At 42.5% G+C, this 27,375-nt stretch overlaps 1 protein-coding gene across 1 annotated transcript in view; it reads right to left on the bottom strand.

Moving 5' to 3' along the window:
• Ube2k (ubiquitin conjugating enzyme E2 K) overlaps positions 1–26,448 on the bottom strand; it is a 79,224-nt gene extending 52,776 nt beyond the window's left edge. Inside the window, exons 1-3 of the mRNA XM_059274744.1 lie at positions 26,364–26,448; positions 5,814–5,993; positions 5,349–5,731 (exon numbers count right to left, since the gene is read on the bottom strand). Coding sequence (XP_059130727.1) covers positions 5,349–5,731; positions 5,814–5,993; positions 26,364–26,448 — 648 coding nt within the window. The remainder of the gene's footprint in view (positions 1–5,348; positions 5,732–5,813; positions 5,994–26,363) is intronic.
• Positions 26,449–27,375: the final 927 nt, after the last annotated feature.

Here is a 27,375-nt window from a genome sequence, read left to right as displayed (position 1 = left end):
GTATGATGGCACATGCCTTTCATCCCAGGATTCAGGAGTAAGAGGCAGGTGGAGCTCTGACTTGAGGCCAGCCTGGTCTAAGCAGTGAGTTCAAGAACAGCCAGAACTGCAGAGAGGAGAGCCCCTGTCTTTAAAAAAGAAAAGAAAAGGAAATCAAAAAGGAAGTAACAAAGAAACTATGTCCTACAGAAATCAAAACAGAGCCGGGCGGTGGTGGCGCACGCCTTTAATCCCAGCACTCGGGAGGCAGAGCCAGGCGGATCTCTGTGAGTTCGAGGCCGGCCTGGGCTACCAAGTGAGTTCCAGGAAAAGGCGCAAAGCTACACAGAGAAACCCTGTCTCGAAAAACCAAAAAAAAAAAAAAAAAAAAGAAATCAAAACAGTTTAGAAGTTTGCAAGCTACTTGCATATAAGATAATTTAGGTCAAGCCAGATCAACTAAATAGTAAATTTAATAAAATTTAAAATTATGAAAGACTAAATACTAAAGAAAAACTTAATACACAACAATAATCTCATGAAACAAACTTGCTTATACCACAGATTTAAACATTCCCTTTAATTCCAGCACTTGGGAGGCAGATGCAGGCGGATCTCAGTGAGTTCGGGGCCAGCCTGGTCTAGAGAGTGAGTTCCAAGACAGCCAGGACTGTTACACAGAGAAACCCTGCTTTGAAAAATCAAAGAAAAAAAAAAATCAGCAAACTATAGCTAAGAATTATTTAAAAAAGAAAACAAAAACACAACAGGTATCATGAGTATAAATATACCAATTTAAGGGCATTTTATATCACTAAACTTCAAATTTAAAAATATTTTATGTAGAAATTCAAGTAAACCTTTAATTATAGGTACCAATTAATGAGTTTATACTAACATTAACTAGTGCTTAAATGCTTTATCAAGTAATACAAAGTATTACAAGTAATAAAATGGCCAAGCCGTGGTAGTACACACGTTTAATCTCAGCACTCAGGAAGCAGAGGTAGATGGATCTCTTGAGAGTTCGAGGCCAGCCTAGTTTACAAAGTGAGTTCCAGGACAGGCTCCAAAGCTACATAGAGAAACCCTGTCTTGAAAAAACCCAAAACGTAATAAAATGTGGGCCCAATTTTGAAAATTAAAAGTATGCCTATTCTTACCAAGCCATGATAGTGTAGTGCAGTAACATAAGCAAATCCAAATCCTAAAGCCACATTTGCAATAAAGTCATGTAAACAATAATTTAACTCTCTGAACTTCAATCTTCTCATCTAAAAAATAAGAGATCTAATTCAAAGACCTGTTGCTAAGAATTAGCAATATATAAACAATAGTTGAAGAGGCATTCTGTAAATGGCAGCTGCAATAACTGGAAGCAATAATACAACCTATGAATATACTAAAAGCATGGCTTAATCTGTTGATCCTCACAATTAGCAATTCACCTGACTTGACTCACAAACTATAATGTATTCTAGGTAAATTTCTTATTCTGAGCAACTCTGAACCACTACTTAAAATTCCATCTTACTGTAGAGTATCTAACTGATAAAAGGCCCATCTCCAAGTAGTACTTTATGAAAAATAGATGCTGCCTTTATTTCATTAAGTACCATTCACATGACTCAAAGTCCATAGTATGCCCAGTCATGCAACTTCCCCTACACATATATAATCAGTTTTAACCATTTCCCATAAATCCTTTCACTGTATTGTACTGGCAAATACAAACCTCCCCTTCCGACACAAACATGATTGTCTCTCCTTAGTACCTATGTCTTTCACATGTATGTTAAGGGCTTATATTTTAACTAATACATTCAGCAAATAACGACTTCCAGTCAATTCCTATGACCAGAATTCAGTCAATGGAAGCTATCTTTGTATTTTTGGAGACACAATATTCCTGGTCATACTGGATATAACTCACAGAGTTCCGCCTGCTTCTGTCCACCCACCTCCAGTGCTGGGAAAGGTATGCTCTGGCAAGAGTTATCTTTACAAAGGTACTTAAAAAACAGGCCAAAAATAAGTCATTAGATCAAACCAAAATTCTTCAACACTAGCATATGGATGAAACCTGGTACACTGGAGATTTACAAGAGGTCACATGCTGAAATAATTACTTGATCAGCTATTCAGATATATATTTTTTTCTGTTTTTGTTTTGTTCGTTTTTTCAAGACAGGGTTTCTCTGTGTAGTTTTGGTGCCTGTCTTAGATCTCACTCTGTAGACCAGGCTGGCCTCGAACTCACAGAGATCTGCTTGGCTCTGCCTCCAGAGTGCTGGGATTAAAGGTGTGTGCCAGCACCACCCCGCTAGATATATATTTTTATATACTTAAAAAGAAAATATATAGGGGTTGGAGATTTAGCTCAGTGGTAGAGCGCTTGCCTGGCAAGCGCAAGGCCCTGGGTTCAGTCCTCAGCTCCGGAAACAAAAGAAAAGAAAATATATAGACTGCACTATGGGGTCATTCATTGAGGTGAAAATTAATCAATACAGCCTATCTATGGAACTGGGCATACTAAAATGTCAATGAAATAAAATATTGGTTGAAGATAAAACTATCTGTTGGTTGTGCTTTTCTACATTATTAAATGTTTTTGGTTGAGACAGGGATTCTCTGTGCAACAGCCCTGGCTGTCCAGGAACTCACTCTGTAGACCAGGCTGGCCTCGAACTCAGAGATCCACCTGCTTCTACCTCCCAGTGTTGGGATTAATGGCCAGCATGTGCCACTATGTCCAACTTACAATATTAAATTTTATCTGCTCTTTTCCTAGTATCCTTTGCAGTTTACTTTCCTGGATTAAGTTCCCTGCTAGGCTTATAAAGGCACTGTCCCTGAATAACTTGTGTTCACATTTCCTATATTCCTTCCTCAGAAACACTGACAATTTTTTCTTTTTTTTAGTCTCATACATGGGAATGAGCTTTTATTTTATTTGCATGTGTGGGTATAGAGGTCAAAGGACAGCCTTCTACCATGTGGGTCCTTGGGACCGAACTCAGGTCATCAGGCTTGGCAACAAGCCTCCTTTTCCCACGGAGCCATCTCCTTAGCCCATCACTTAAATAGAAAGTCACATCACATAAAGCAAAGAGGGTATATGGATTTTCAGGGCAGTAACTTAAATAAAAGAAAGCATTAGAAGTCTAAAGCTTGTGGGGCTGGAGAGATGGCTCGGAGGTTGAGAGCACTGACTGCTCTTCCAGAGGTCCTGAGTTCAATTCCCAGCACCCACATGGTGGCTCACAACCATCTGTAATGAGATCTGGCACCTTTTCTGTATATGTAATAAATAAATAAATCTTAAAAAAAAAAAAAAAATATCTTTAGAAGTCTAAAGCTTGTACAACCTTATTGTAGAACAAATGTTTTAGACTCTTGACAACAAAATGAGCTCTTATCTCTCATTAAGAATACATATGTACAACCCCAAAGTACATTTGCTTATTAAAGAAAAAGTTACAATCACTGTTAAAATGTATGTGAATACAGACACTCAGGCTGGTTCTACATTGTTCCACAAAAATACAAAGTCATCCTTCCATTCAGAGTTTTGGCAAATGAATACAGAGGTCAGGGTTCATGCTATGTCAAACGGATCACTACTTATTTCTTAGCCTGTTTACTAAGTTGCTAATACAGTCATTTCAGTTTGAAGTAACTTTCTACACATCTGCTTGGAAAGATGGAGAACTATCTGCAGATTCGATGGCACAAATGCTGGAGTGCTAGAAGACGTCTAACAATTACTCATACTTAAAAACGCCTAATTTAAAAATCGTTACTGACATTAGCAAAATACCGAGCATATAAGAAAAACATAAACAGTACTGTTTATTGGACAACGGAATGTGAACCTTGAGAAAAATAATTATTTTCAGAATTTTGTTGCTAAATTCAATCACAGAAAATCTGGCATTTTTGTTCATTCAGGTCTGAAAATTTGTACTATCACTTGCACAGATGAGTCAAATTATTAAATTACTTTCAATATTTCACAAAAAATAAATATGGCCAGCATTAATATATTTAAATTCTGAAGGACTCACAGGCAGCAAGAGTCTTATTTTTTAATATGCTATTTCGTGGTATACTATTTTGTGTCAGAACAAACCTAACTCAATAATGAGCTACAACAACGTGTATCTGATGAAATCTCTTATTTTTAATGGGCCTCTTTTCAAAAGTAAGACTCAAGTTAACTCCGAGGGACATCATAATGAAGTTTCACAGTACAACAGTAGTCACAGAGGCACTGCCCTAGGAGAGACTCTGATACTGGTAAACAGTATTTTGAAATATGCAACTCATCCACTTCATTATTTTTCCTAGTTCAAATCACTTAATGTAACGAACAACTTGCCTTTCACCAGGGGGGGAAAAAAAAACAACTCTACATGTCAATGACGAGGCCTAGTTACTGGTGGAGTACGTGGAAAAGAGATAATTATCTAACTTGGAATTAATCTCCTATATGTAGCATAAACTGCTTCAACACCCCTTCCAAGAACGATACTGACCATTATGTCTCCATGGGTCCCCCAACACTCTACTGTAAGGGAGTCCATACCTAAAAGGACTCTGTAGGTCCTTTTCCTCAAAGAAAAGACAGCACAGGCCTGGCAGGCAATGCCCAGAGTACCCCCTAAAAAGTGTGGGCCTGGGAGGTGCGCGGCTGCCGGGGATCTAGTTACTCTCTTTCCCCTTCCCCCAACCCACTTCCCGGGTTTTCTCGGCCTGCTCGGTCCCCACCCCAGAGCCACACATCCAGATGTTGTCGCCGCCGCCTCGGGGCTCCCCTCCGGAGCTCACGTGTCCCCCCACCCCACCCCCGGCCAGCGCCTCGGCATCTGCCCCCCAAAACCCTGGTCCTCCCCAGGCCGGCCGCCCGCGAGACCGTCCAGCCCAGGGCCCGGGGAGGGGAGGGAAAGGCGACCGGAGGAGGAGGAGGAGGAGAAGGAGGAGGGGAGACCGCCGCTTCCCCAGCGGCGGCAGGGCGGCCGCAGCGAGGCCTCGGGGTCGCGGGAGGAAGGGCCCCCCCTCCCCGCCCGCCCCGGGCCGACATGGGGGTGAAGGGGGGGGATGGTGTCCGGTAGATCATCTCTGACCTCCTCGCTCTTCAGCACCTCCTTGAACTCCCGCTTGATTCGCTGCACCGCGATGTTGGCCATGTCTCTGCCCGCAGCTGATTCGTACCCGCCTCCTCCGCCACCGCTACGACCACCGCCGCCGCCGCCGCCGCCACCTCTTCCTCCACCGCCTCCTCCTCCTCCCTCAGTGATTCCGACCCGAGCACGCGAGCGCTGCCACCGCCACCCTCGCCGCCGCGTTCCCCCTCAGTGTAGAATCACCTCCGCGCCCGGCCACCAAAATGGCGCCGGGACCGCGCATGCGCACCACGCTGGCCCGGGCGGGCGGCGCAGCCGCTCCAGGGGTAGCCCCCATACGTCTGAGCGGCCAGCCCGCGCCGCGCCGCGCGTCCGCAGCCGGGGCTCCGGACGCGTGGCTCCGCCCTGCCGGCGTCTGGGGCGAGGAGGGTGCGGCCTCCGCGCCGCCGGTCCGCGGGCTCTGGGCCCGGCGGGTCTTGCCCTGCCTGCTCGTCCGCCCCTGGGACCGGGAAGCCTCCGGGGGCCCAAGGTGGGAGCCCCACCTGGCGGGTTCCCCCGGCCCCACGCGGCCTGAGCTCTAACTCTGCCGGACCCGGAGCCCACGGGCTGGAGGTGCCTCCCTGGGTCTAGCCGAGGGACAAAAAAAAACCCCAAAAAACTCTGCAGGAACTCGGCCCTGCCCAGCGTCCGTTGGTAAACCACCCCCACCCCGGGAAATCCACTGCCGTAGCTTTTGTTCTTGGAACCATGATAACGCAGCTATTATTCGGTCATCGCAGGTATATTGAGGTGGTGTAATGGTTGGATCCCACGGGTTGTTACTCGGTACAGGTATTGCCAGGGAGAGAGGCCTGCGGTTGGTTTCGAAGCCAGAAGTTAATCGTTGACCTGTTTTAGATGATGAATGTTGAGCTGTAGAACTAATATGTTTTTCAAACTTGAACGTGCTTCAGAATCCCTGGAGAGCTTGTTAGATTGCTAGCTAGGCCCTTTCCCTAGAGTGTGGATGGGCCTGAGAATTTGTGTTCTTAGCAAGATCCCTGACTGCCTGTTTTTCAGCGACCACACTGTGAGATCGGCTGAGTTAAGCCTATGAAAATCTGTGTATATTATAGTGAAGTTGAAGAAGGAAGGAGCTTTAGCCCTACAAAGGTGTTTGGCAGATTTCACTTAAACAGTGAGTATAATTGAATGGAGAGGAAGATAAACTAGTAAGGTGTTTAAAGTGAACAATAATGTGGAAAGGCGATTTGAAAGTGGTTAGTAGAGTTGAGAGCAAATAAAAGAGTTTGGGTGCTGAGAGGTATGTTGAAAATAACGTTTAGAAATAAAGTGTTATTTTAGGAGTATGTTTCATGTATTTCGTCACCTAATTAATCAGTTGAATATTGTAAGACTTATACGAGCTGAGTGTGGTGGTACACACTTGTAATCCCAGGACTCGGGAGTCAGCAGAAGGATCATGAGTTCGAGACCAGTCTAAGAGTGCTACAGCAGTCCGACAGGATCTTTTTACTCCCCGTTCTGTCCCAAGCCAACTCCATTGTCAGCTACGATTCCCTCATCTGTGAAATAAGGAGGTTGCTATAGTCCAAAATTCTGAAACATCCCTGAGTAGACAGAAATTATAGAAACTCTTGTAGCAGAGCCCCCTAGTGGTTATAAGGAGGGGTCAACTATTAACGACTAAACACGACAAAGAATTTTTGCCATGATAGAACTCGAGAAATGCTGTAGGTATTTATGCCCATACATACAACTTAAAACACTTTTAATCACACTCTGCCTAACCTCAAGAAACTTAACAATAATCCAACGGGGAACAAGTTATAAAGGTCTGATAATTTCTTTGAAAGATAGAGACTTGGTAATGCTTTTTCTGTGCCGAAGCTTGAACCCAGGGCCTGTGCATGCCAAGTGTGCACTAAGAATGGCCTGCAGCCAGCCAGGTTGTGGTGTGTGTTTATGTTTAGGCAGGCTCTCATTATACAACCCAGGCTGACCGCAGATTGAAACTTTTCTGACTCAGTCTCCCTAATGACTACAGACAGACACCACCACACCAGGCTCAGGTTTGTGAATTTTTTTTTAAATGCAAGTAATCATTTAACTGCAATCGCATTTTTGGAATTCATTCTATTAACATTCTGGAGAACCAAAAGCATGTGACTAGTGATAGCTGAGTAATTTCATGAGTAGTAGCATAGCAGTGTTAATGTTAGCAAATGTTGGCAAAGCACCTTAGTAATTTACAATGTTCGCATTAACAGAAGGTGGGTAAAGAACAGACAGAAATCTCTACTACCTTTGCAACTTATCTGTAAATCCATAATTCTCAACTGGGCATGGCAGCTTATTCCCGTAACCCCAACTTCTTGGGAAGCCAGGGCCCAGGAGTTAGAGGTCAGCCTACAGGAGGGTGCTCAAGGGAATGGAGTCTCTGGTCTGGGTGGAGACCCGACATTCCAGCTGGGCTAGTTCAGTGGCTGCGGCTGAGGGACCACCTTCAGCATACTAAGGAGATAGACAACGGCTTGATTAGTTCTTTCATGAGATGCTGTACTTTTCCTTCCCAGAGTCCCCGCCCCTAGTGAAGTAGCCCAGGAACTGAGCTTTGTGAGGAGGTAAGTCTGTGCACGCTTCGGAATTGCTCAGAAAAGTTAGGTTTTTCCTTCCTTCTGTCTGTTTGCTAAGTGTGCTTTTCCTTAGTACTTGGGCTCCTCTTACCCCTACCCCCCAACATTTTGGGCTTCCTTACTCTTTCCATAAAGCTTCCCACTAACATGGCTGCTTTTTTCCATGTGTCTGACCTCCCTGTCACCTTCAATGGTGTTTTTTTCCTTATCTCCTCCAGCTAGCTGCTGAAATTTAGAACTCACCTGGCTTGAGGTTTTCATTTTCCTTTTGTTTTAGTTTGTTCTTGAGAAAGCGTTGCACTTTGGCTGGCCTGGAGCTCAGTGGTAGACCAGGCTGACCTCAGAAAAGATCCACCTGCCTCTGCCTTCTGAGGGCTGGGATTAAAGACATTCCCCCCTTTTTTAATCCTTGTTTCCATTTGAGTCCATCCTTAAGTTCTTTTATTAATGAGACTAGAAAACCCCAAAGGGTGATCCCAGTAATATCAAGACCTTCACTCAAGAACCTTTTTTAATTATTACACAAGAATCCAGGTGGTGGTAATGGACGCCTTTAATCTCAAGTACTCAGGAGGCTGAGACAGAGGGCCAGCCTGGCTAGTCAGATAGGATAGGAGAATAAGGTAGATTATTGTATCTACTTGTAAACTAAATCAATAACTATCAGCTTTAGATAATTTGCATTGGTTTGTATTCTTGTATATTGATACAAATATAAAATTATTTTTCTATTTCTGTGTAAGACAATTTGTATATTGATACAAATGTAAAATTGTATTTGTCATACTGTGTATGTTCTACCTCTGTTTCAGATATTTTGTATATATTAAGGATATTGTCATATTGCACTATACATTTCTACCTCTGATTAAGATATTTAATAAGTTGTCACAAATTCAAGGTCATTGATCTTATACTGTACATCTGTTTACAGATTGTTTAGTCTTATAAAGTGAAGCCTTAGGGGCTGGAGAGATGGCTCAGAGGTTAAGAGTACTGACTGATCTTCCAGAGGTCCTGAGTTCAATTCCCAGCAACCACATGGTGGCTCACAACCATCTATAATGAGATCTGGTGCCCTCTTCTGGCCAGCAGGCATATATGCAGGCAGAACATTGTATACATAATAAATAAATAAAATCTTTAAAAAAAAATAAAAAAAAAATAAATAAATAAAGTGAAGCCTTAGTCTTTAAGTTATTTAGGTTGATAAGATTTACAGATTAATAGTCACCCATGCTTGTCATATTTCTAGTCATGTTAGTCAGGTTTTCTAGATATGCAGAAGTATATGTCAGATGGACAGGTAATCTTCAAACACTTCATAGCCCTAGAGAATATGGCACTTAAATGTTCTAATGACTTAGAATTCTGAAGACGTGAGACATGATTGCTCCTGGCAGCACTGATCTGATCCCGAGAGAATGGTGGGCTTCTAAGACATTTCCGTTTGAAAGTTTGTCTTCTTGGCACAAAATGACCTACTGGGCAAAGAACTTGCCTCAACTGCTGACAGTATGCACGCTGTCCTTTTCAGACGAGCAGGACACAAGGAAAAGCTACTACAGAATCTTGCCAAGACAGGGTAAGATGGTCTTTCATAATTCTTGCTTCTGAAAATGATCTGTCAGATATTCTAGGCCTGTAGCCAAAAGTGGATGTCCCAGTGTTTCAGAGAAACATTGGGTGACTGTCTAAGCAGCCAGCTGTCTCTTTCATTTCTTGCAATTTTTAGGAAGTTGCTTGCTTGCACTTCCTGTTTACTCAGGTAATATTATTTTCCTTCTCAGGTCTTTGATGGGGTTGAAGACTAAATAGTTATAGTTTTACTTAGTTATGATAAAAGGTAAATTAGATGTGAAGCTTTAGACTCACAAAAATAGGATAGATGATAGAGTATTTTCCTTAACTTTGCTAAATACAAATAGACTAGATATTGTAACTATAATTTGTGCTTGATAACTGTTCTGTTACATATAACTTTACTATATTAAAATGAAAATCTTCCTTTTCATTACACAAAGAGCTTTTGGATGATATTTCTGTACACTGTGAATATGTGTTGCTACCATTGCTTAATAAAGAAGCTGCTATGGCTGTGTATATGTGTTGCTACCATTGGTTAATAAAGAAGCTGCTATGGCCTATGGCAAGGCAGAATAGAGCCAGGTGGAGAATCTAAGCAGAGAGACAAGGAGAAGAAGGCAGAGTCAGAGGAGACGCTGAGCCCTGAGGAAGAAGGTGGGGAGCAAGTTGTAATGGAATGCAGGTAATGTCACGAAGCCACATGACAAAACATAGATTAATAGAAATGGATTGAATTAAGTCATAAGAGGTAGCTAGTTAATGATAAGCCCGAGCGGCAGGCCACACAGTTGGTAATTAATATAAGCCTCTGTGTTTGTTTGGGACTGAACGGCTGTGGGACCAGGCAGGACCGAAACTTCTGTCAACACTGGTCTACAGGGTTCCAGGACAGCCAAGGGTACACTAACCCTAAAAAGAAAAATATTACAAAAGAAAGAACTTGTGTGTGTGTGTGTCATGGCATATATGTAGAGGTCATTGAGACAATTTGGGGAGTCAGCTCTACCATATAGGTCCAAGGATTGAGCTTGGGTCATCAGGTTTGCAGTGTTAGAAATTAGTTCAGGGTTGAAAAAAAGGAGCCCAGCATTCCAACTGAAATGTCTGGACAAGGCGAACTTTCATCTTGACCAATAAGGTGTGTTCAGAAGCATGAACACACACAGACAGGCAGTGCATTTGGTTTTTAGTCTAACTCAGGTAGTGACTGTGCCTTCTCCTCATTGGCTTGTTGGGTCCCACCTCACAGTCTTAATTTAATTGGCATGAAAGGAATTGGTGCACAGGAAAGAAGGAAGGGAAAGAGGTCACCGCTCTGGGCCATCAGATTCCTGGAATACTGCCAGCCTTGAACCTTTGTGTAAACAACGGAGGGATTAAAACATTTACATAAAAGTCTTACCAGGTGGGAGAGAGGATTAAAAACCCTTGAACTCCTTGTTGTAAACACAAGTTTGATGGTATTTGATAGAAAAAAGACTCCTGTTTGATATTTCTACAACAAGAAGCAGCTAGCCACTGAACCATCTCCCCAGCGCCTAGATCTGCCTTCAGTAAACTACTTCCTCTAGGACCACCCTAAAACATGTATCAACTCCTCAATAATGCCATGAAATTAAGAATCCATCCTTGTCAATGTATTGGTTAGGTCAGAGCCCCCATGATCTAACTGCCACTCAATGATTGGATCCACTAATTGGGACCATTTACTTTTGGGAATTGGGAAGATTACTTTTGCATAAGTAGTGTTTATGAATCTTTAGGTAGTACTAGAAAAAATATGTAAGCGACTGAACAACAGTAGCCATCCTTGAGAAACCAACTTAAGTATTTGGGGAAAGAAAAGTAGCGTGACAATTGAGTTCTGTCTGCAGAATGCATGTGAGGGAAGAGCTGACTCTTCCTGTTTGTGTCTGACTTCCACACATGCACACCCGTACACACATAACACACACACATGAATAGAAAAGTAAGTGAATGCTCACTGTGTATCCTGTTGTATTAGTGTATGTTTTTGGTTATTTGGGGCAGGGTCTCAATGTGTAGTGCAAGCTCACCTCCAGTTGGTGATCCTCCTGCATCAGCTTCCCAAATACAAGGATTTTAGACATGGGACTCCACACTAACCTGAAGATTGTTTTTTTTTTTTAACTTTTTTTTTTTTTTTTTTTTTGATGTGTTTTTGTTTTTTTCAAGACAGGGTTTCTCTGTGTAGTCCTGGCTGTCCTGGATCTCACTCTGTAGACCACGCTGGCCTCGAACTCACAGAGATCCGCCTGGCTCTGCCTCCTGAGTGCTGGGATTAAAGGTACTTGACACTACTGCCCGGCTGAGATTGTTTTCTTAATGTTCTCTGTGATTAAATGGCAAAGTGGTACTTTAACAAAATCTGTGGTGAGGTGTTTGTGCCACTGAGTCGTGAACTACAAGCCACTTTATTCATGGGACACAGTTTTTACTGGAAATACTGACTGATGCATGCTCTATTCATGCAGATGCATTATTTAGTAGGTATTTAATTTAAAAGAAACAAGACTGCCATACAGCTTCATGGTACAGCACTTTTCTAGAATGCACAATTCCGGGTTTGATCACCAACATCACACAAAAAAAAAAAAGAACAAGATATGCCTGTCATTCTGAGGCAAACAGCTACAAATGAGAATTTTTTTTTTCAACAATAAAGTTCAACTTTTAACTGAAAATTCAGGTTTTTAAAAATTTTAGAGATGGTGGTAGTACACAACTGTAATTTCGGCACTTTACCCATCCCCTGTCATGTGTTGTCGTCGTCCGTCCGTCCCCGCCTGCCCCCCCCCCACACACACACACACAAAAAAAAAAAAAAAAGGAAGAAAATGTTCCAATGTACCTACCTACCAGGTGTTTCTGATGAATTTAATTTTTAAAAAAAAGTGTTTGATACATTGAAAAGAAATGTGCCAGCACCTGCAAGATCTATGTGACCCCTTGACCAATAGTAATGAACTGCCAGTGGCGCACACTCCGGAGACAGAGGCAGGCAGATCTCTGTGAGTTCGAAGCCAGCCTGGTCAACAAAGTGAGTTCCAGGACAGGCTTCAAAAAGTACACAGAGAAACCCTGTCTCGAAAAACAAACAAACAAACAAATCAAAACACTCTATTACAGTGTTAATTAATAAATTATGGGGTTGGAGAGAGATGGCTCAGTGGTTTTAAGAGCACTGACTGCTCTTCCAGAGGACCTGGATTCAATTCCCAGCAACCACATGGCAGCTCACAACTGTAACTCCAGTTCCAAGAGATCTGACACCCTCACACAGACATACATGCAGGCAAAAGAACAAAGCACAGAAAACATTTTAAAAACATACTAATTAAAAACAAAAGAACCAAGCTCACTGGGTCTTGGTGGCCCACGACTCTAATCTGAGCATCTGGGAGGCAGAGGCAGGTGGATCTCTGAGTTAAAAGCCAGCCAGTTTACCGAGAGAGAGTTCCAGGACACCTGGAGCTACCCTGAGAAACCGTGAAGGAAAGAAAGAATCAAGACAGACCAATGGATTTAATGCAACTGTAAAAGAAAAGAAACTGCCACTATTAGTACTCTAGTTTAAGTCTAGTATGAAAGACTCTCCGTAATTACCTGGAAACACAAAATGTTATTTTCAAGGCTTTAATCCCAGGACTCAGGAGGCACAGATGGACAGATCTCTGAGTTTGAGGCCAGCCTGTTCTACAGAGCAAGTCCCAGGATAGGCAAATTTAACTGCTCTGCTGAAAAGGTTTTGTTTTGAAATATATAACTTTTTCCCTAAAAATTCATAGTCCACGTAAGCATGTGTTGAGTATGATTCATTCATTATGTGTATTTACCCATTCATTTTTTCAATTTCCCAATTTTAGTTTTTTAACCATACTTTATGTATAGCCATATCACATACATATTTTTAAATGGTTTATTTTCATTTTATGTGCGTTGGTATTTTGCCTGCATGTATGTCTGTGTGAGGATATCAGATTCCCTGGAACTGGAGTTACAGGCAGTTCTGAACTGCCATGTGTGTAGATGTAACAGTCTTATTAAATAAGAAACACAGAGCCAATTGCAGAGTTAAAAGCCCAAGAGGTCAGAGCAGTAGCTAAGAGCTAAAAACCCTTTCTTACCCTTCACTACCGCTGCTGTCCTTCCCCTCATCAAAGAGGCCTACTTTCTGTGTGTCTGTTCTTTTATAGACTTTCTGTTCTGTCTTCTCATTGGTTATAAACCCAACCACATGACCTCCTTGTCACTGCCTGTCTATACAGACCTCCAGGTCTTCTATGGTTGGTATGTTGGCTGTATCCTCGAACTCACAGAGATCCGCCTAGCTCTGCCTCCCAAGTGCTGGGATTAAAGGTGTGTGCCACCACCGCCCAGCTTCTGTTATGGCTTGCTAGTAGCTCTGACCCTCAGGCAACTTTATTTATTAACATACAAATAAAATCACATTTTAGTACAAATAAAATATCACCATATTTTTCCTTTTCTATTTTAATAAAAGGAAAAAAGTTATAACTAATATAAGAAAAACTATATACAAAAGTACAATAACTATGTACCATATATACAAGCAATAAATACCTAAACGATGTCTAGTGCATTTGCATTTGACAAATTTAGAGAAAATAATTCCATTATCTATCCTATTTTGGTAAGTCCAAAATGTACCTGATTCACTTTCTATCCTAACTTATATTACTAACAGAACTATCTTATAACATCTTTTAAATTTATACACTTACACCTCTTTAGTGAGTTTTTGGGGGTTTTTTTGTTTTTGTTTTTTTTTTTTTTTTGGTTTTTCAAGACAGGGTTTTTCTGTGTAGCTTTGCGCCTTTCCTGGAACTCGCTTGGTAGCCCAGGCTGGCCTCGAACTCACAGAGATCCGCCTGCCTCTCCCTCCCGAGTGCTGGGATTAAAGGCATGCGCCACCACCGCCCAGCGAGATCTCATTACAAGTGGTTGTGAGCCACAATGTGGTTGCTGGGAATTGAACTCGGGACCTCTGGAAGAGCGGTCAGTGCTCTTAACCACTGAGCCATCCCTCTAGCCCTTTTTTTTTTTTTTTAATTCTTAACAAAGAAAACTATAACTATAACTAACTAATCTTTACCTCCCTCAGAGACCCAAGAAGGAAATAATATTACCTAATAAAAAAATAAAAACAGGAAGTGCATGCAAGCAGCTTCCAAAAAATTTGTGAGTTGACAGAAACAGCCAGCTGCCTGGACAGTCACCTGAGGTTTCTCCGCAGTGTTGGGGCATCATCTTCATCATCTTCAGCCTATAGGCTTAGCATGTCTGACAGACTCATTTGTGAAGTAGGATGTACACAAGGCCAACAGTTCAACCTCACATTGAGTGAGAGCAGTCTATGTACCAGAAACACCTGAATTTCACTAGTGTCATGTCATGATTCAGGATTTTGAATTTTGGAAATTGTTGATGTATTTTTAATTCAGTTGTCCATTCTTCTTGGCTGTGTGTGTGTGTGTGGCTTCATCTTGGCATCCCATTCTTTTCCACATCCCTCTATTAAATGCCAGTCTACTATTGAGAGGTGTGAGCTTAGTTACTCTTCAAGAATAACTGTTTCAGCTCCTGTTCCACTGCACATCAGAAGCCATCGGCCCACTGCCTGTTCAGCTGCCTTCGAAGAAAAGGGCACTGTACTTTTGCCGGATTGCAAAGGCCACTTCAGGGATGGTGCCGTATTGTCCTGACCTCAGAAGATTCCTTTTGATAAGCCACAACCACACTTGTCTTGGCAAGAATCGATAGTCCTTTGTTTCATGTCCTGTCTGTCCATTTTGTCCTGTTTGTCAGCAGTTGATTCGAGGATACTTCGTTGTCCAGTGGCTAACTTTTGCCACAATGAAAGTTAACTCCATATGTAGTTTCTTTAATGCTGTATTTTCTTTGAAATAGATTGGTGCTGCCAGGAGCCAACATGTCTCATAGTAATAACAAAAAGAAAAATTTTTTAAGTTATTAAAACATTTTAAATGCCATATTCTGTAGATCTCTGAAGGGTTTGAAGATGACCTGTCTGTCTAAAATATATCTGCTCAATCTTGAAAACATATCTAATATGACTACAAGTTCTATTATAATGTCTAACTACTAACTTTCATTTCTTTTTATCCTAATAGTTGGTAATAACATTCAAGGATCAGCAAATTGCATTACATTGTTAAATGAACGGTATAAGTACAATATCTTGAACAAGATTAGAATTATATGTATGGCATTTTTAACAATATCAATCTCAATATATGTAATTTGTATACAATATAAAACAATCCAATCCAATGTAAAGTATTTAAAACTAGTAATTGTCTTTTTTGTTTGTTTGTTTGTTTTTGTTTTTGTTTTTTTAAACAAGCACCTTAGGGCAGGAAAACTCTAGCTACACATGTGGGTGCTGGAAATTGAACTCAGGTCCTCCAGAAGAGCAGCCAGTGCCTTAACCACTGAGCCATCTCTCGAGCCCCTATAACTTACTTATTAACACTATAATAGAGTATTTTTTTTGAAACAGGGTCTCTATGTAGCTCTGAATGACTGGAACTCACTATGTAGATCAGATGGGCAGGTGGGCCTCGGATTCACAGAGATCCACTGCCTCTGCCTGAATGCTGAGATTTAAGGCACATGCCATCACACCCAGCCTCATATAGTTGTAAACAGAAGGAGAAAGGGAAATTTGGGGGGTTATAAAAGCCCTCTCCCCAGATCAGATTTTTTAATGGTCACTTTCTGAACAAGTCATTGACAAGTACAGAGACCAGGTGTGCCTAATTTCTTTTGCATTAGCAATAGTCAATGGGATTAAAAAGAAAGCCCAACTTTTGAAGTTACTGCCTCAAAGAAATAACACAAGTTAGATTCTTTCTTAATACAAAACTGATTATTGCGACTTTAGTACACAGTAAATTGAATTTACATACCCACCACAGGTAGGTACTATAATTGAATTAAAGTAGAAAAAAATAGCTTTCTACCTTTTTTCATCACTCATTTGTCCTTTTGCATACACTTTGTCAATTTTAGTTTCTAACATGGTGTTAGAAGGATCCCCATGTAATATTTTCAAATAGTGTAAAGGAGTTCTGAGCATATTTGAGAATATTGTATTAAGACATTTGAGTATATTATGTAAAGCTTGAGGGATGGATATATGTATGGTTCAGCAGTTAAAAGCACTTGTTCTTGCAGAAGAACCAAGTTCAGTACCCAGCACCCACGTGGTGGCTCACAGCCTGTGACTCCAGTTGCAGAGGATCTGAAGCCCTGAGCACCAGGCACATACGTGGTGCACAGACATTCATCAGGCAAAACATCCATACACATAAAGCTAGTTAATAATAAAATAAAGCATGATGGTGCCCACCTTTAATCCCAGCACTCAAGAGGCAGAAGCAGGTAGATCTTGCTGAGTCAGGCCACCCTGGTCTACATATCTAGTTCTAGGCCAGACCATGTCTCAAAATAATAGTAATAATAATAATAATAATAAAGAGGCCTCAGAATTTCCCTGTTGTAAGGAATGTGCAGTACTAGTGAGATGTAACCAGTGGGGCCTTCTCATTCTCACTGGGCTCACCAGTTGCCTTTCCAGTAGGCCCTCTGCTGAGCATCCCAATTGCCATTGCTGAGTTGGTTAATTCCTTTCCCGTTTCCAAACAGAGTGCTTTATTTTAGAGCCTGGAATCACTGGGAAGCCACTAGGCACACCTCAAAGGCCAGGAATTGGCCAATATGAGAACTTACTGTTAAAGTTCACCACTAGTCAGCACTTACTCAGTATTTTAACTATGCCAAGTACTTACCATTCATTTAGAACACAAATACTTCTGAAATCAGCGTTACTAAATTGCTCATGTTGTTGGCTCTCACAAATTAACTCTCCATCCTCATCTAGTCTGCTCTCTGCTCTACAGTGCTGGAAGTGTGATCTACAGTGTAGTCTCTGCGTCAGTGGGTGGGGCTCCCTTAAACTCTGTGTTCCGTTTCAGTATAGCTAATGGGAAGCTCTGACAGAAGGTGCAGCTGAAGGTTGATGATGCCGTTTCCTTCCGAAGCCCACACTTCCGGTCCAGCAGCTTTCCCAATAGCTCTTCAATCATTTCACTGTGTGGAGGCCCAAATTACTCAAGGTCAGAGAGAGAATCTGAGCGTCTTTAGCCAGCGAGGTTGCACCAGGGGTTGGTTACCAGGTGTTTGGAAGGGTCTGCACTTGGCTGTATCTAACAAGGGGGTCTTTTGTCTAGCCCCTTAGCATTGTTATAAAAAGCACTTTTGAATAAAGTTCTGGGCTGTGGGTATTGACCCAGGTCCTCCCGAAGCCATCCTGTGTTTTTCTTCTCATCAGCTAGGCTTATCTTTCTACCTGATATTTTCTTATCCCTCTCTCCTCAAGAGTACCCAGGGTAGAGTGGGGCAAGTCCCCTACACCACTGATGTTACAGTATTCAAGTATGTGGATACCAAGGCTTCCTAGTGTTGTTAGCCTTCGTCATTTTTAATGCTTGTAGACAATCTCGGTCAGTTCCTCTCCTTAGCTACCTTGAGATGAAGCTATGCCCTACTCTGAGTTACTCAGTACTGTATAGAACAGTAGCTTTCAGGCCCTGCGTTGCCCTGTGTGACTCCATTTTATAAAACAGCAGTACTCTTCGTTTTAAGTTCAAATGATAAGGCCTACTGACTCTACATAAATAGCCACCATCTATCCAATATAAACCATGAGGCACAGACTGGTAACTTATTTACACAGAGTATTAATACTTAACAAACTTTTCAAATCAGGAACACTTCAGCATGCAGGATTTTCTTTCTTTCTTTTTGATTATTTAACTTTATTTTATATGCATTGGTATGAAGGTATCAGATCCCCTGGAACTGGAATTACAGACAGCTGTGAGCTGCCATGTGGGTGCTGGGAATTGAACCAGGTCTTCTGGAAGAACAGCCAGTGTTCTTAACCACTGAGCCATCTCTCCAGCCCTGGCATGAGGGTTTTCTGATACTATTTTGATATCATGGTCTGAACACACCAAAAACAAAAAACCCATGGATTAGCTAAAGGAGGCATGTCTCACATTAGGATATTGTAAGATAAATTGCTAAACAGTTTTATTAATACAAAAAAAAAAAGTCTGGAGCCAGATATTGGGGTGAAAAACTGAGAGATCAGAGAAATAGGACAAGCCACAGCCAATCTCACTTTACCAACTCCTCAGACTCCCGAGAGAGCTACTTCCTGTATACCCACGCCTATATGCCTTTCTGTTCTGCTATCTCACTTCCTCTTTCAACCCAGCTACATCACTTCCTGTCTGTCTGTCTAGACCTCCAGACCTCTATGGTTAGTGCTGGGATTAAAGGCATGTGCCACCATGCCTAGCTCTGTTCCCAGTGTGGCCTTGAACTCACAGAGATCCAGATGGATCTCTGCCTCCTGAATGCTAGGATTAAAGGTGTGTGTGCCACCATTGACTGACTTCTGTTCAATAAAATGGCTGGCTTTTTCCTCTGATCCTCAGATAAGCTTTATTGGGGTGTGTAGTGATACTCTATTTGTGCTTTAATAAATAAAGGTTGCCTGGAGATCAGAGGGAAAGGCCAGCCATCATAAGCCCCTGACACAGGTCTGTGTGTCAGATGACAAACACCTGACTGTCCCTGAGCCTTCTGTGTGCTTCCCCTGCTTGACTCTGCCCACTCAAACTGGAGTTCCTGCAGAATTCTAGACTCAGCTCTGTAACTGGATTTTTACGTTAAGATCTATTGTGTGAGCCGGGCAGTGGTGGCACATACCTTTAGTCCCAGGACCCTGGAGGCAGAGGTGGGTGGATCTTTGTGAGTTCCAGGATAGCTAAAGCTACACAGAGAAATCCTGTCTTGATAAACCAAAATAATAATAATAATAATAATAAAAGTACTGTGTGGCAGCTGGGCGGTGGTGGTGCATGCCTTTAATCCCAGCACTCGGGAGGCAGAGCCAGGCAGATCTCTGTGAGTTCAAGGCCAGCCTGGGCTACCAAGTGAGTTCCAGGAAAGGCGCAAAGCTACACAGAGAAACCCTGTCTTGAAAAAAACAAAAACAAAAAAACAAAAAAAAAAGTACTGTGTGGCATTTCCTGAGAAGAGGTATGTCTATTCACCCCAGATATGATACTGACAGACTAACTAGGATTCCATCCAAGACTATTTGGGTGAACCCATGAGTTTATTGGGGTTACTCACAGGAGTGTAGGTGACTACGGAGCAGCTGCGTCCCCAAAAGTCTCACTCCTATTCTTCTCTGTCCCACACACGCAGGACCCCATGCAGCTAGGTCAGGATACGTGGGGCAGGAGGACATGACGACAAGTTTCAGGTGAGGGTATCAAGATCCTCCTCTTCTTCCTCCCACTCTTTCTCCAAGAGAGAGTAACCCTTACCCACTACTGTTAACAGACTTAGCTATTGGGCTCCCGCACTTCCCAACCCCCACTGTTTCCTTGAAGTACTGCAGGCCAAGGTTTTCTGGAGGTCACCAAAACTCCTGCTGTTTCATGATAGTGGTGGGCATGTCCCAACAGAAGGGAATGACTTAACTACACAAATATCTCACCACCTGCAATGACGCTTTGCATCTGTATCATCTCTCTGCCTTTGCCTTTAGTCAGACTTTTTGGAATCCTATAACCTCTTTAACCCTTTCATAGCCATGTTGAAACCTGTATGAGGCTGGAAAGATGACTTAGCAAGTTATGAGTACTTCCTCTCCTTGAGTACTTCCTCTCCTTGAGTTCTTGCTGTCCTTGCACTCATATTGGGTTACACCTGCCTCCAGCTCCAGGGCTTCTGACCCCTCTGACCTCCAATGGCACCAGTATTCACCCACACATATACACATAATTTAAAAATTAGTATTTTTAGGGACTAGAGAAACGAGTCCACGGTTGAGGGCACTTACTATTGCAGAGGATCCAGGTTAGGTTCCCAGCACTCACGTGGTGGCTCACACCCATAACTCCAGTTCCAAAGGATCTGAATCTTCTATTGAACTCATGTGGTGCACATACACTCAGGCACGTACACATAAACAGATATTAAAAATAATAAATCGTTAGAGACCTATATAAACCTATCTGTGGTAGTGTACACTGTTGGTTGTTTTTACTCTTTACTCTGCTCTTTTGGGGGCCCACCACCCAGCTCCCAAATAAATCACACATGGAGGCTTACTCTTTGTTAGAAATGCCAAGCCTCAGCTTGGCTTGTTTCTAGCTAGCTTTTCTTAAATTATCCCATGTACTTTTTGCCTCTGGGCTTTTAGCTTTCTCTATTCTATATACCTTTCTTTACTTCTTACTCTGTGGCTGGCTGTGTGGCTGGGTGGCTGGCCCCTGACATCCTCCTCTCCTTTTCTTGCTCCTTCTCCATTCTTGCTCTTTTTCTGTTTATATTTTTTCTCCCTGCCTGCCAGCCCTACCTAGTTCTCTCTCCTGCTCAACTGTTGGCCATTCAGCTCTTTATTAGACAGGCACAATAACACAGCTTCAGAGTTAAGCAAAAGCAACGTAAGAGAATGCAACCCATCTTTGCATCATTACACAAATGTTCCACAGCATAAACAAATGTAACACCTCTGAAAATAATACTGTACAACAGTACACCTTTAATCTCAACACTCAGAAGACAAGGACAGGAGGATCTGTGTGAGTTAAAGGCCAGCCTGGTCTACATAGAAAGACCCTGTCTCAAATAAATAAATTTTTGATGCCTAATCTTTATTGCCAACTCGACTGGATTTAGAGTCACCACGGGATGTTTCTATGAGGGTATTTCCAGAGAGGTTTAACTGAAGAGGGATAGTCCACCCTGAGTGTGGGTGGAACCATTTTGTGGACAGGAATCCAAGGCTGAATAAGAAGGAGGAAGGGAGTGGTCAGTGGTGGCACACGCCTTTAGTCCGGCACTCGGAAAACCAAAAATACAAAAGAATCAAGCCTGGCAGCGGTGGTGCACGCCTTTAGTCCAGCACTCAGGAGGTAGAGGCAGGGGATCTGTGAGTTTAGACCAGCCTGGTCTACAGAGTGAGTTCAAGGACAGCCAGGGCTGCACAGAGAAACCCTGTCAAGGAGGGGAAAAAAAAAAAAAGGAGAAGGTGAGCATAGGATAGCATTTGTCTTTCTCTGCTTCCTGGCTGCAGATGTAATGTGACCAGTTGCCTCACATCCCCGCTGCTCTGCCTTTTCTGAGCCAAAATAACAATTTCCTAAGTTGCTTTGGTCAAGTATTTTAACAGTGAGAAAGCTAACACAATTTCATTATGTAAAGTGTAATTCCTGGACTGAAAGTTAGTAATTAAGGTTGGAATAAAAGGAGCCTGCTTGCAAGCCTTGTGTCTTTGGGGTGTTGATAAGGGAGTATTGGGGTGCCTGTGAGAGCACAGAGCCTTTTTTGACTCCGTTGTACTTATCTTGAGGGGTCGGCATCCCAGAAACTCAATGGCCACCTAAGCCAGGGGATTCCAGATATTTGCCTCCTGAATTCAAAGAATGAAATTCACAGACCACGGAGGGGAGACTTAGAAAAAGAGTTCATTATATGGGCTTAAGGGAGAGAAGGAAGGCAGAAATCCTGTAGAGCAGGAGTTAATAAAGCCTGGGTCGATGGGGGAGGGGAGGAGGGATGAGTAGCCCAGTTTCCATTCCTCATGGCTTTGGTCATGTCCTCGTTGTGGTTTTCAGTGAAGAACGTTCTCTCGGGGAAAGAAGATAAAGCAAAACCAAACCCCATTACTGGCCTCTCTAGCCTCTGGCCGTGGTGAAACCAGAGACCTTTTTGGTTGGCTTAGGCGCTTCTAGCGTCTCTGGTGTCTGGCAAGGACAAGGCTATGGACATTTCTGCTTTTAGCCAAGATCGAAATTAGTCACTTTTTCATTGGGGGTCTTTTACCCAGAACTGCCCAGCCAGTGCCTATCTTCTGTTCTATCAATATCAAAGTGTGTTTTGATGTACTAAACACACTGGTTCTAGATTCTCCCAAATAAGTACTTCAGTTCAACCTTTATCTGTGTGAAGTTAAGAGAGGCTGCAGGTGATGTGCTTCTGTGTCAAGTCTCCCTCTATCTCTGTAGGTGTAAAACTTGTGAAAATGGCTCACCTTTTCCCTCTGTTGGTTTGGAGTGTGAGGATTTCCTTTGAAGCTTCATAGCTCAGACACAATAATCATTGTCCTGGAGGAAAAAAATTGTTTCAAACTATAAGGAATAAAACAAGACAGAAATCAATAAGTAATGAAGAGAAATGCAAAGGAGGTTATGACAATATTTTCAGTTGTTTTGAAACAGGGTCTCTGGCTAGTCTGGAACATGATATGTAGACCAGGCTATCCGAAATGCACAGAGATCTGCCTGCCTCTGCCTCCCAAATGCTGAGATTAAAAGTGTGTGCCACAGGGCACAGGTAGTTAGCTCAGTGACGGAGTCTTTGCCTGGCACTCACAAGGCCTAAGGTTCAAATCCAGCTCCACAAATAAAGTCAAGCAGTGCTGGTTTAAAAAAAAAAAAAAGTGTGTGTGCCACTACACCTGACTACTTTTGGTGAAGACAACTAAAAAAATTGTATATGAATTTTTTTTTTTTTGTATAGGAAGATAGGATTTTGTCCTAAAGTAACCACAACAGGACAGAACTGCTGGTCTGGAATAGGGCATGGTGACTTCTGCTTGTAATCCCAGCACTTGAGAGGCTGAGGCAAGAGGTTTGCTGTCTCAAAGCCTAAACTAGATAGTCAGTTCCAGACCCTACCTAAATAACAAAACTAAACCAGGTATGGTAGTGCACACGTTTAATCTCAGCAGAGGGGGGGTAGAGAGAGGGGAGGCAGAGGGAGGCAGAGGGAGGCAGAGGGAGGCAGAAGCAGGAGGATCTTTTAGGAGTTTGAGGCCAGACCAGTCTACATAGAAAGTTACAGGCCAACCAAGGTTACACAGTGCGACTGTCCCAATGCCCCCTCACTGCCACCATAAAATACACTCAAAGCTGCTCCAAAGGGAAACTCAAGCCTGTGGCCGCCTTTGAAATGGCCTGTGGAAGGTCCTTTCAGAAAGGAACTAGCTCTAAAGCATCTTGATGTAGAAATTAAAGTGACAACAAGACATAATCACTTAGGGCATACTGACCTGAGTAGGTATATAAAATAAAACATCCTCAGAGACCAATTCATCTCTGCCAGTTGGGGGATTGCATAGATTCAGAAAAATCTGTCTACTGTGAAGGAGAATTTATGAAAAGAAGCTGTGTCTGCAAAGTCTTATTGACTGACTGAAACCTCAATGCCTGGAACCTTATTAAAACTTACCTTGGGCTATCTTTAGCACCCCTAAGGAGCCACTGTGTCAGACCTTACATCCCGAGATAAGCAGATAAAAACCTTTGGAATGTATCTACCTGACAGAACCCTATCTCCACCAACGAGCTAAACATGCTATTAGAGACCTATAACTTTCTGATGTTTCCACTAATGTATTTTTAAATGCCTTGATGTGTTACTTTCTTTGTTATAAAAACTTCATGAAACTGCTTTCATGGTGGACCATGCTATTCGGGGAGATCCAAATCTATGTTCCTGGGCCACAGTCATTCATTTTTGGCTCCAGAATAAACTCTCTTATTCCGTTTAGATGAGAGCTGTGTTTTTTTTTTTTTTTCATGGACACTACTTGTGCCTGAAGCTTAAAATCACATCAGGCACCACCTTTATGATGTAAACTGAACAAGCCCTGACACATTCAGGCTCATTTTAACCTTTTGAACTCCTTCTCCATGACCTTGAACTGAGCATACCCAGATACATGTCTGCCTTCTTCCCTTCTTGAATGACAGAGTATCCCAGGAATATGCCCTCCCTATGTGAGTATGTGTGGGCTGGCCGAATGAAGTCTTCAGGATTCCTTTGTTGGAGGAAGCATTGTTTGGAACTAAACACAGTATGCCGTTTTATCTCTTGGTTGTGCTTTGCTTGGGTGTGTGCCTGTGTTCCTTGGGATCACACCCAGGGACTCATGCCTGCTAAGTGTATCCATTACTATTCTCAGTGACATGACGTAATACCCGATGGAAACAACCTGTAGATTCAGGAGATACAGGCCTTCATGGCAGGGAAGATACAGTACCTGGTAACTCTCGACCATATTTGGAGCTTGTATATAATTATTGCATGCTGGCAGGTCAGGAAACAGTTTCTGACTAACCATAATCCTCAAGTCTTCCCACTTGTAACCCACCTCATCCAACTAGGCACCACCACCTAAAGGTTACACACCCCCTGAAATAATGCTGCTAGATGGGACCAAGTGTGCATATACATTGAACCTATGGAGACATTTCACATTGAAACCTTAACACAACCACCAAGCGACACCCTGCCACTTGAGCTACTTTCCCCTGCCCCCTCTTAAGCATTTTGTACGCAGGACCATACTTGGTGTCAATGCTGGTTACCCTTTACACAGTAGTAAGTAAATGCTTATAATGTAAATAAATAGTGATCATTTTGAGCATATATTTAAGAAGTTCTAATTTTACTTCACTTGAAATGCAAGTAAATCCAGTTCTCATCATTTGGGTATCTGTGAAGCAGGTTTTATTGTTTTTAAGCACACATACTAATACATTTTGGGTTTTTGAGAGAGGGTTTCTTTGTGTAGCCTTGGCTGTCCCGAAACTCACTCTGTAGCCCCTGCTGGCCTCTGCCTCCTAAATGCTGGGATTAAAGGTATGCCCCACCACCTCCCAGCCTATTTTCTTATTGATAGTCACCTTGATTAGATGGAATTTCAATATTGTTTTAATTTATATTTCCTTGATGGCTAAGGATGTTGAACTTTTAAAATAAAGACATGGCTTTGCTACATAACCCTGGCTGGCCTGACACTTGTTGTATAGACCAGCCTGGCCTGACACTGGTTAGGTGGCCCTGGCTGGCCTGACACTTGCTATGTAGACCAGCCTGGCCTGACACTGGTTAGGTGGCCCTGGCTGGCCTGATGTTTGCTGTGTAGACCAGCCTGGCCTGGATTTTCAGTGATCCTTGTGCCTCTACTACATGAGAATAAACATTTGTTTTTCATATTCTGAGGATCACCTGTTCACTGGATTTACCTGTTTATTGAATAGATTGTCTCATTTCTTGGTAGACTTTCAAATCTTTACATTTAAATTTAGATGTTAATCTGTCAGATTTTTAGCTGACAATTTTTTTCTGCCATCCTGTGGGCTGTTCTTCATTTGACTGTTTCTTTCACTGTACAGAAGATTTAAAATTTTACTCAACCCCATTTGTCAACTTTTGGTTAGTTGTTGTTGTTGTTTTGATTTGTTTGGGTGGTTTTTGATTTTTGGTTTGCTTTTGCTTTGCTTTGTTTATTTTTATTTCATTTTATTTATTTATTTATTTATTTATCTATCTATCTATCTATCTATCTATCTATCTATTTATTTATTTATTTATTTTTGAGACAGGGTCTTACTACGTAGCCCCAGCTGGCCTGGAACTTGCTATACAGACAAGAAATCTGCCTGCCACTGCCTCCCGAGAGTGCTGGCATTAGAGGTGTATGTCTTTAACCATACAAGGCTAAAAATTTTGTTTGTGTTTTGTGAGACAGGGTTTCTGTGTATAACAACTCTGCCTGTCCTGGATCTTGCTCTGTAGACCAGGCTGGCTTGGAACTCACAGAGATCTGCCTGCCTCTGCCTCTTGAGTGCTGGGATTACAGGTGAGTGCCTCCACCGCTGGGCTAAAATTCTTATTTGTTCATTTTAGAATGTCTTCAATTTACTCTTCAATGATTTCATGCATGTATTCGATGTATCTTGACCATACTCACTCCCAGCGCTCCCATCCAATGCCCTGTGACCTCTCCCAGCATGCTCCCCTACCACTTCATGTCCTGGTTTTTGTTTGGGGATTTGGGGTTTGTTTGTGTGTTATTTGTTTTGTAACCTACTGAGTCCAATTAGTACTGGCTGCTGGATTGTTGACTGATCTTCTCGGCTTGTTCTTCTGCAGATCTTGTTCAGGAAGCCATCCATACCTGGAATAAGCTCATGAGTTCAACAGTCTGGTCATATTCAAAAGATAGCATTTCACAGCACTTGTCCCCATCTTTTGGGTCTTGAATTCTTTGTGGCCCCTTTCTATGATGTTCTTCGAGCCTTGGAGGGGGTTATTGATACACAAGTCCATTTAGGGCTGAGCACTCAACCATCACATGCTCTCAGCACTGATCAGCTATCAGTCTCTGTAACGCCAAGGCTGAAAGCAACACTAATCAATGGGTATAAACCAATTTTTAGAAGGCATTTTGGCAATTTGTAAGTTCCCTACTAGGGCCTATGATCTCCTTAGCCATTTCTCCCATCCACTCACCCCCAGGTTTACAGTAGTAAGAGGCATGAATTCCCTGCTGTAGAGCAGGGCTAAGAGCCAATAAAAAACTGGTTATCTGCCTCCTCATACATAAGTCATGCTACTGTTGCACCAGTAATCCCATTTGTCTGGCTGGTAGGTATTGCAGCATTACTTGGGCTCCATTGATGTGTAGCACCTTCAGACACGATGGAAGCTAACCCATCAGGGAAGAAGTCTTCGGGTCAGTTCCAGCTGATTTCTCTAAGTCCTACAACCGAAGTGTGCTGTGTCTACAACGATAATGTCTTACCGTCTACTTAGGGCAGGCAACAGTGTGGTCTAGTTTTACGTCTATCTGACACAAGCTAGAGTCATTTGGAAAGAGGGAGCTCCAAGTCAGAAAATGTCCCCACGGGATGGGCCAATGGGCAAGCCTATGGTGCATTTTCTTGACTGATGATTGATGTGGGAGGTCCCATCCCACTGTGGGCAGTGCCACCCCTGGGCTGGTCACTCTGAGTGCTCCAAGAAAGCCATGGGGAGCGAGCCAGTAAGCAGCATTCTTTCACGGCTTCTCTTTCAATGACAGACTTACGTGGAAGTTTAAG

This window comes from Peromyscus eremicus, chromosome 10 (assembly GCF_949786415.1).
Source record: "Peromyscus eremicus chromosome 10, PerEre_H2_v1, whole genome shotgun sequence".
Taxonomy (NCBI): Eukaryota; Metazoa; Chordata; class Mammalia; order Rodentia; family Cricetidae; genus Peromyscus; species Peromyscus eremicus.
Note: the sequence above shows the minus strand (reverse complement) of the source record. Positions and strands in the feature narration are given on the sequence as shown.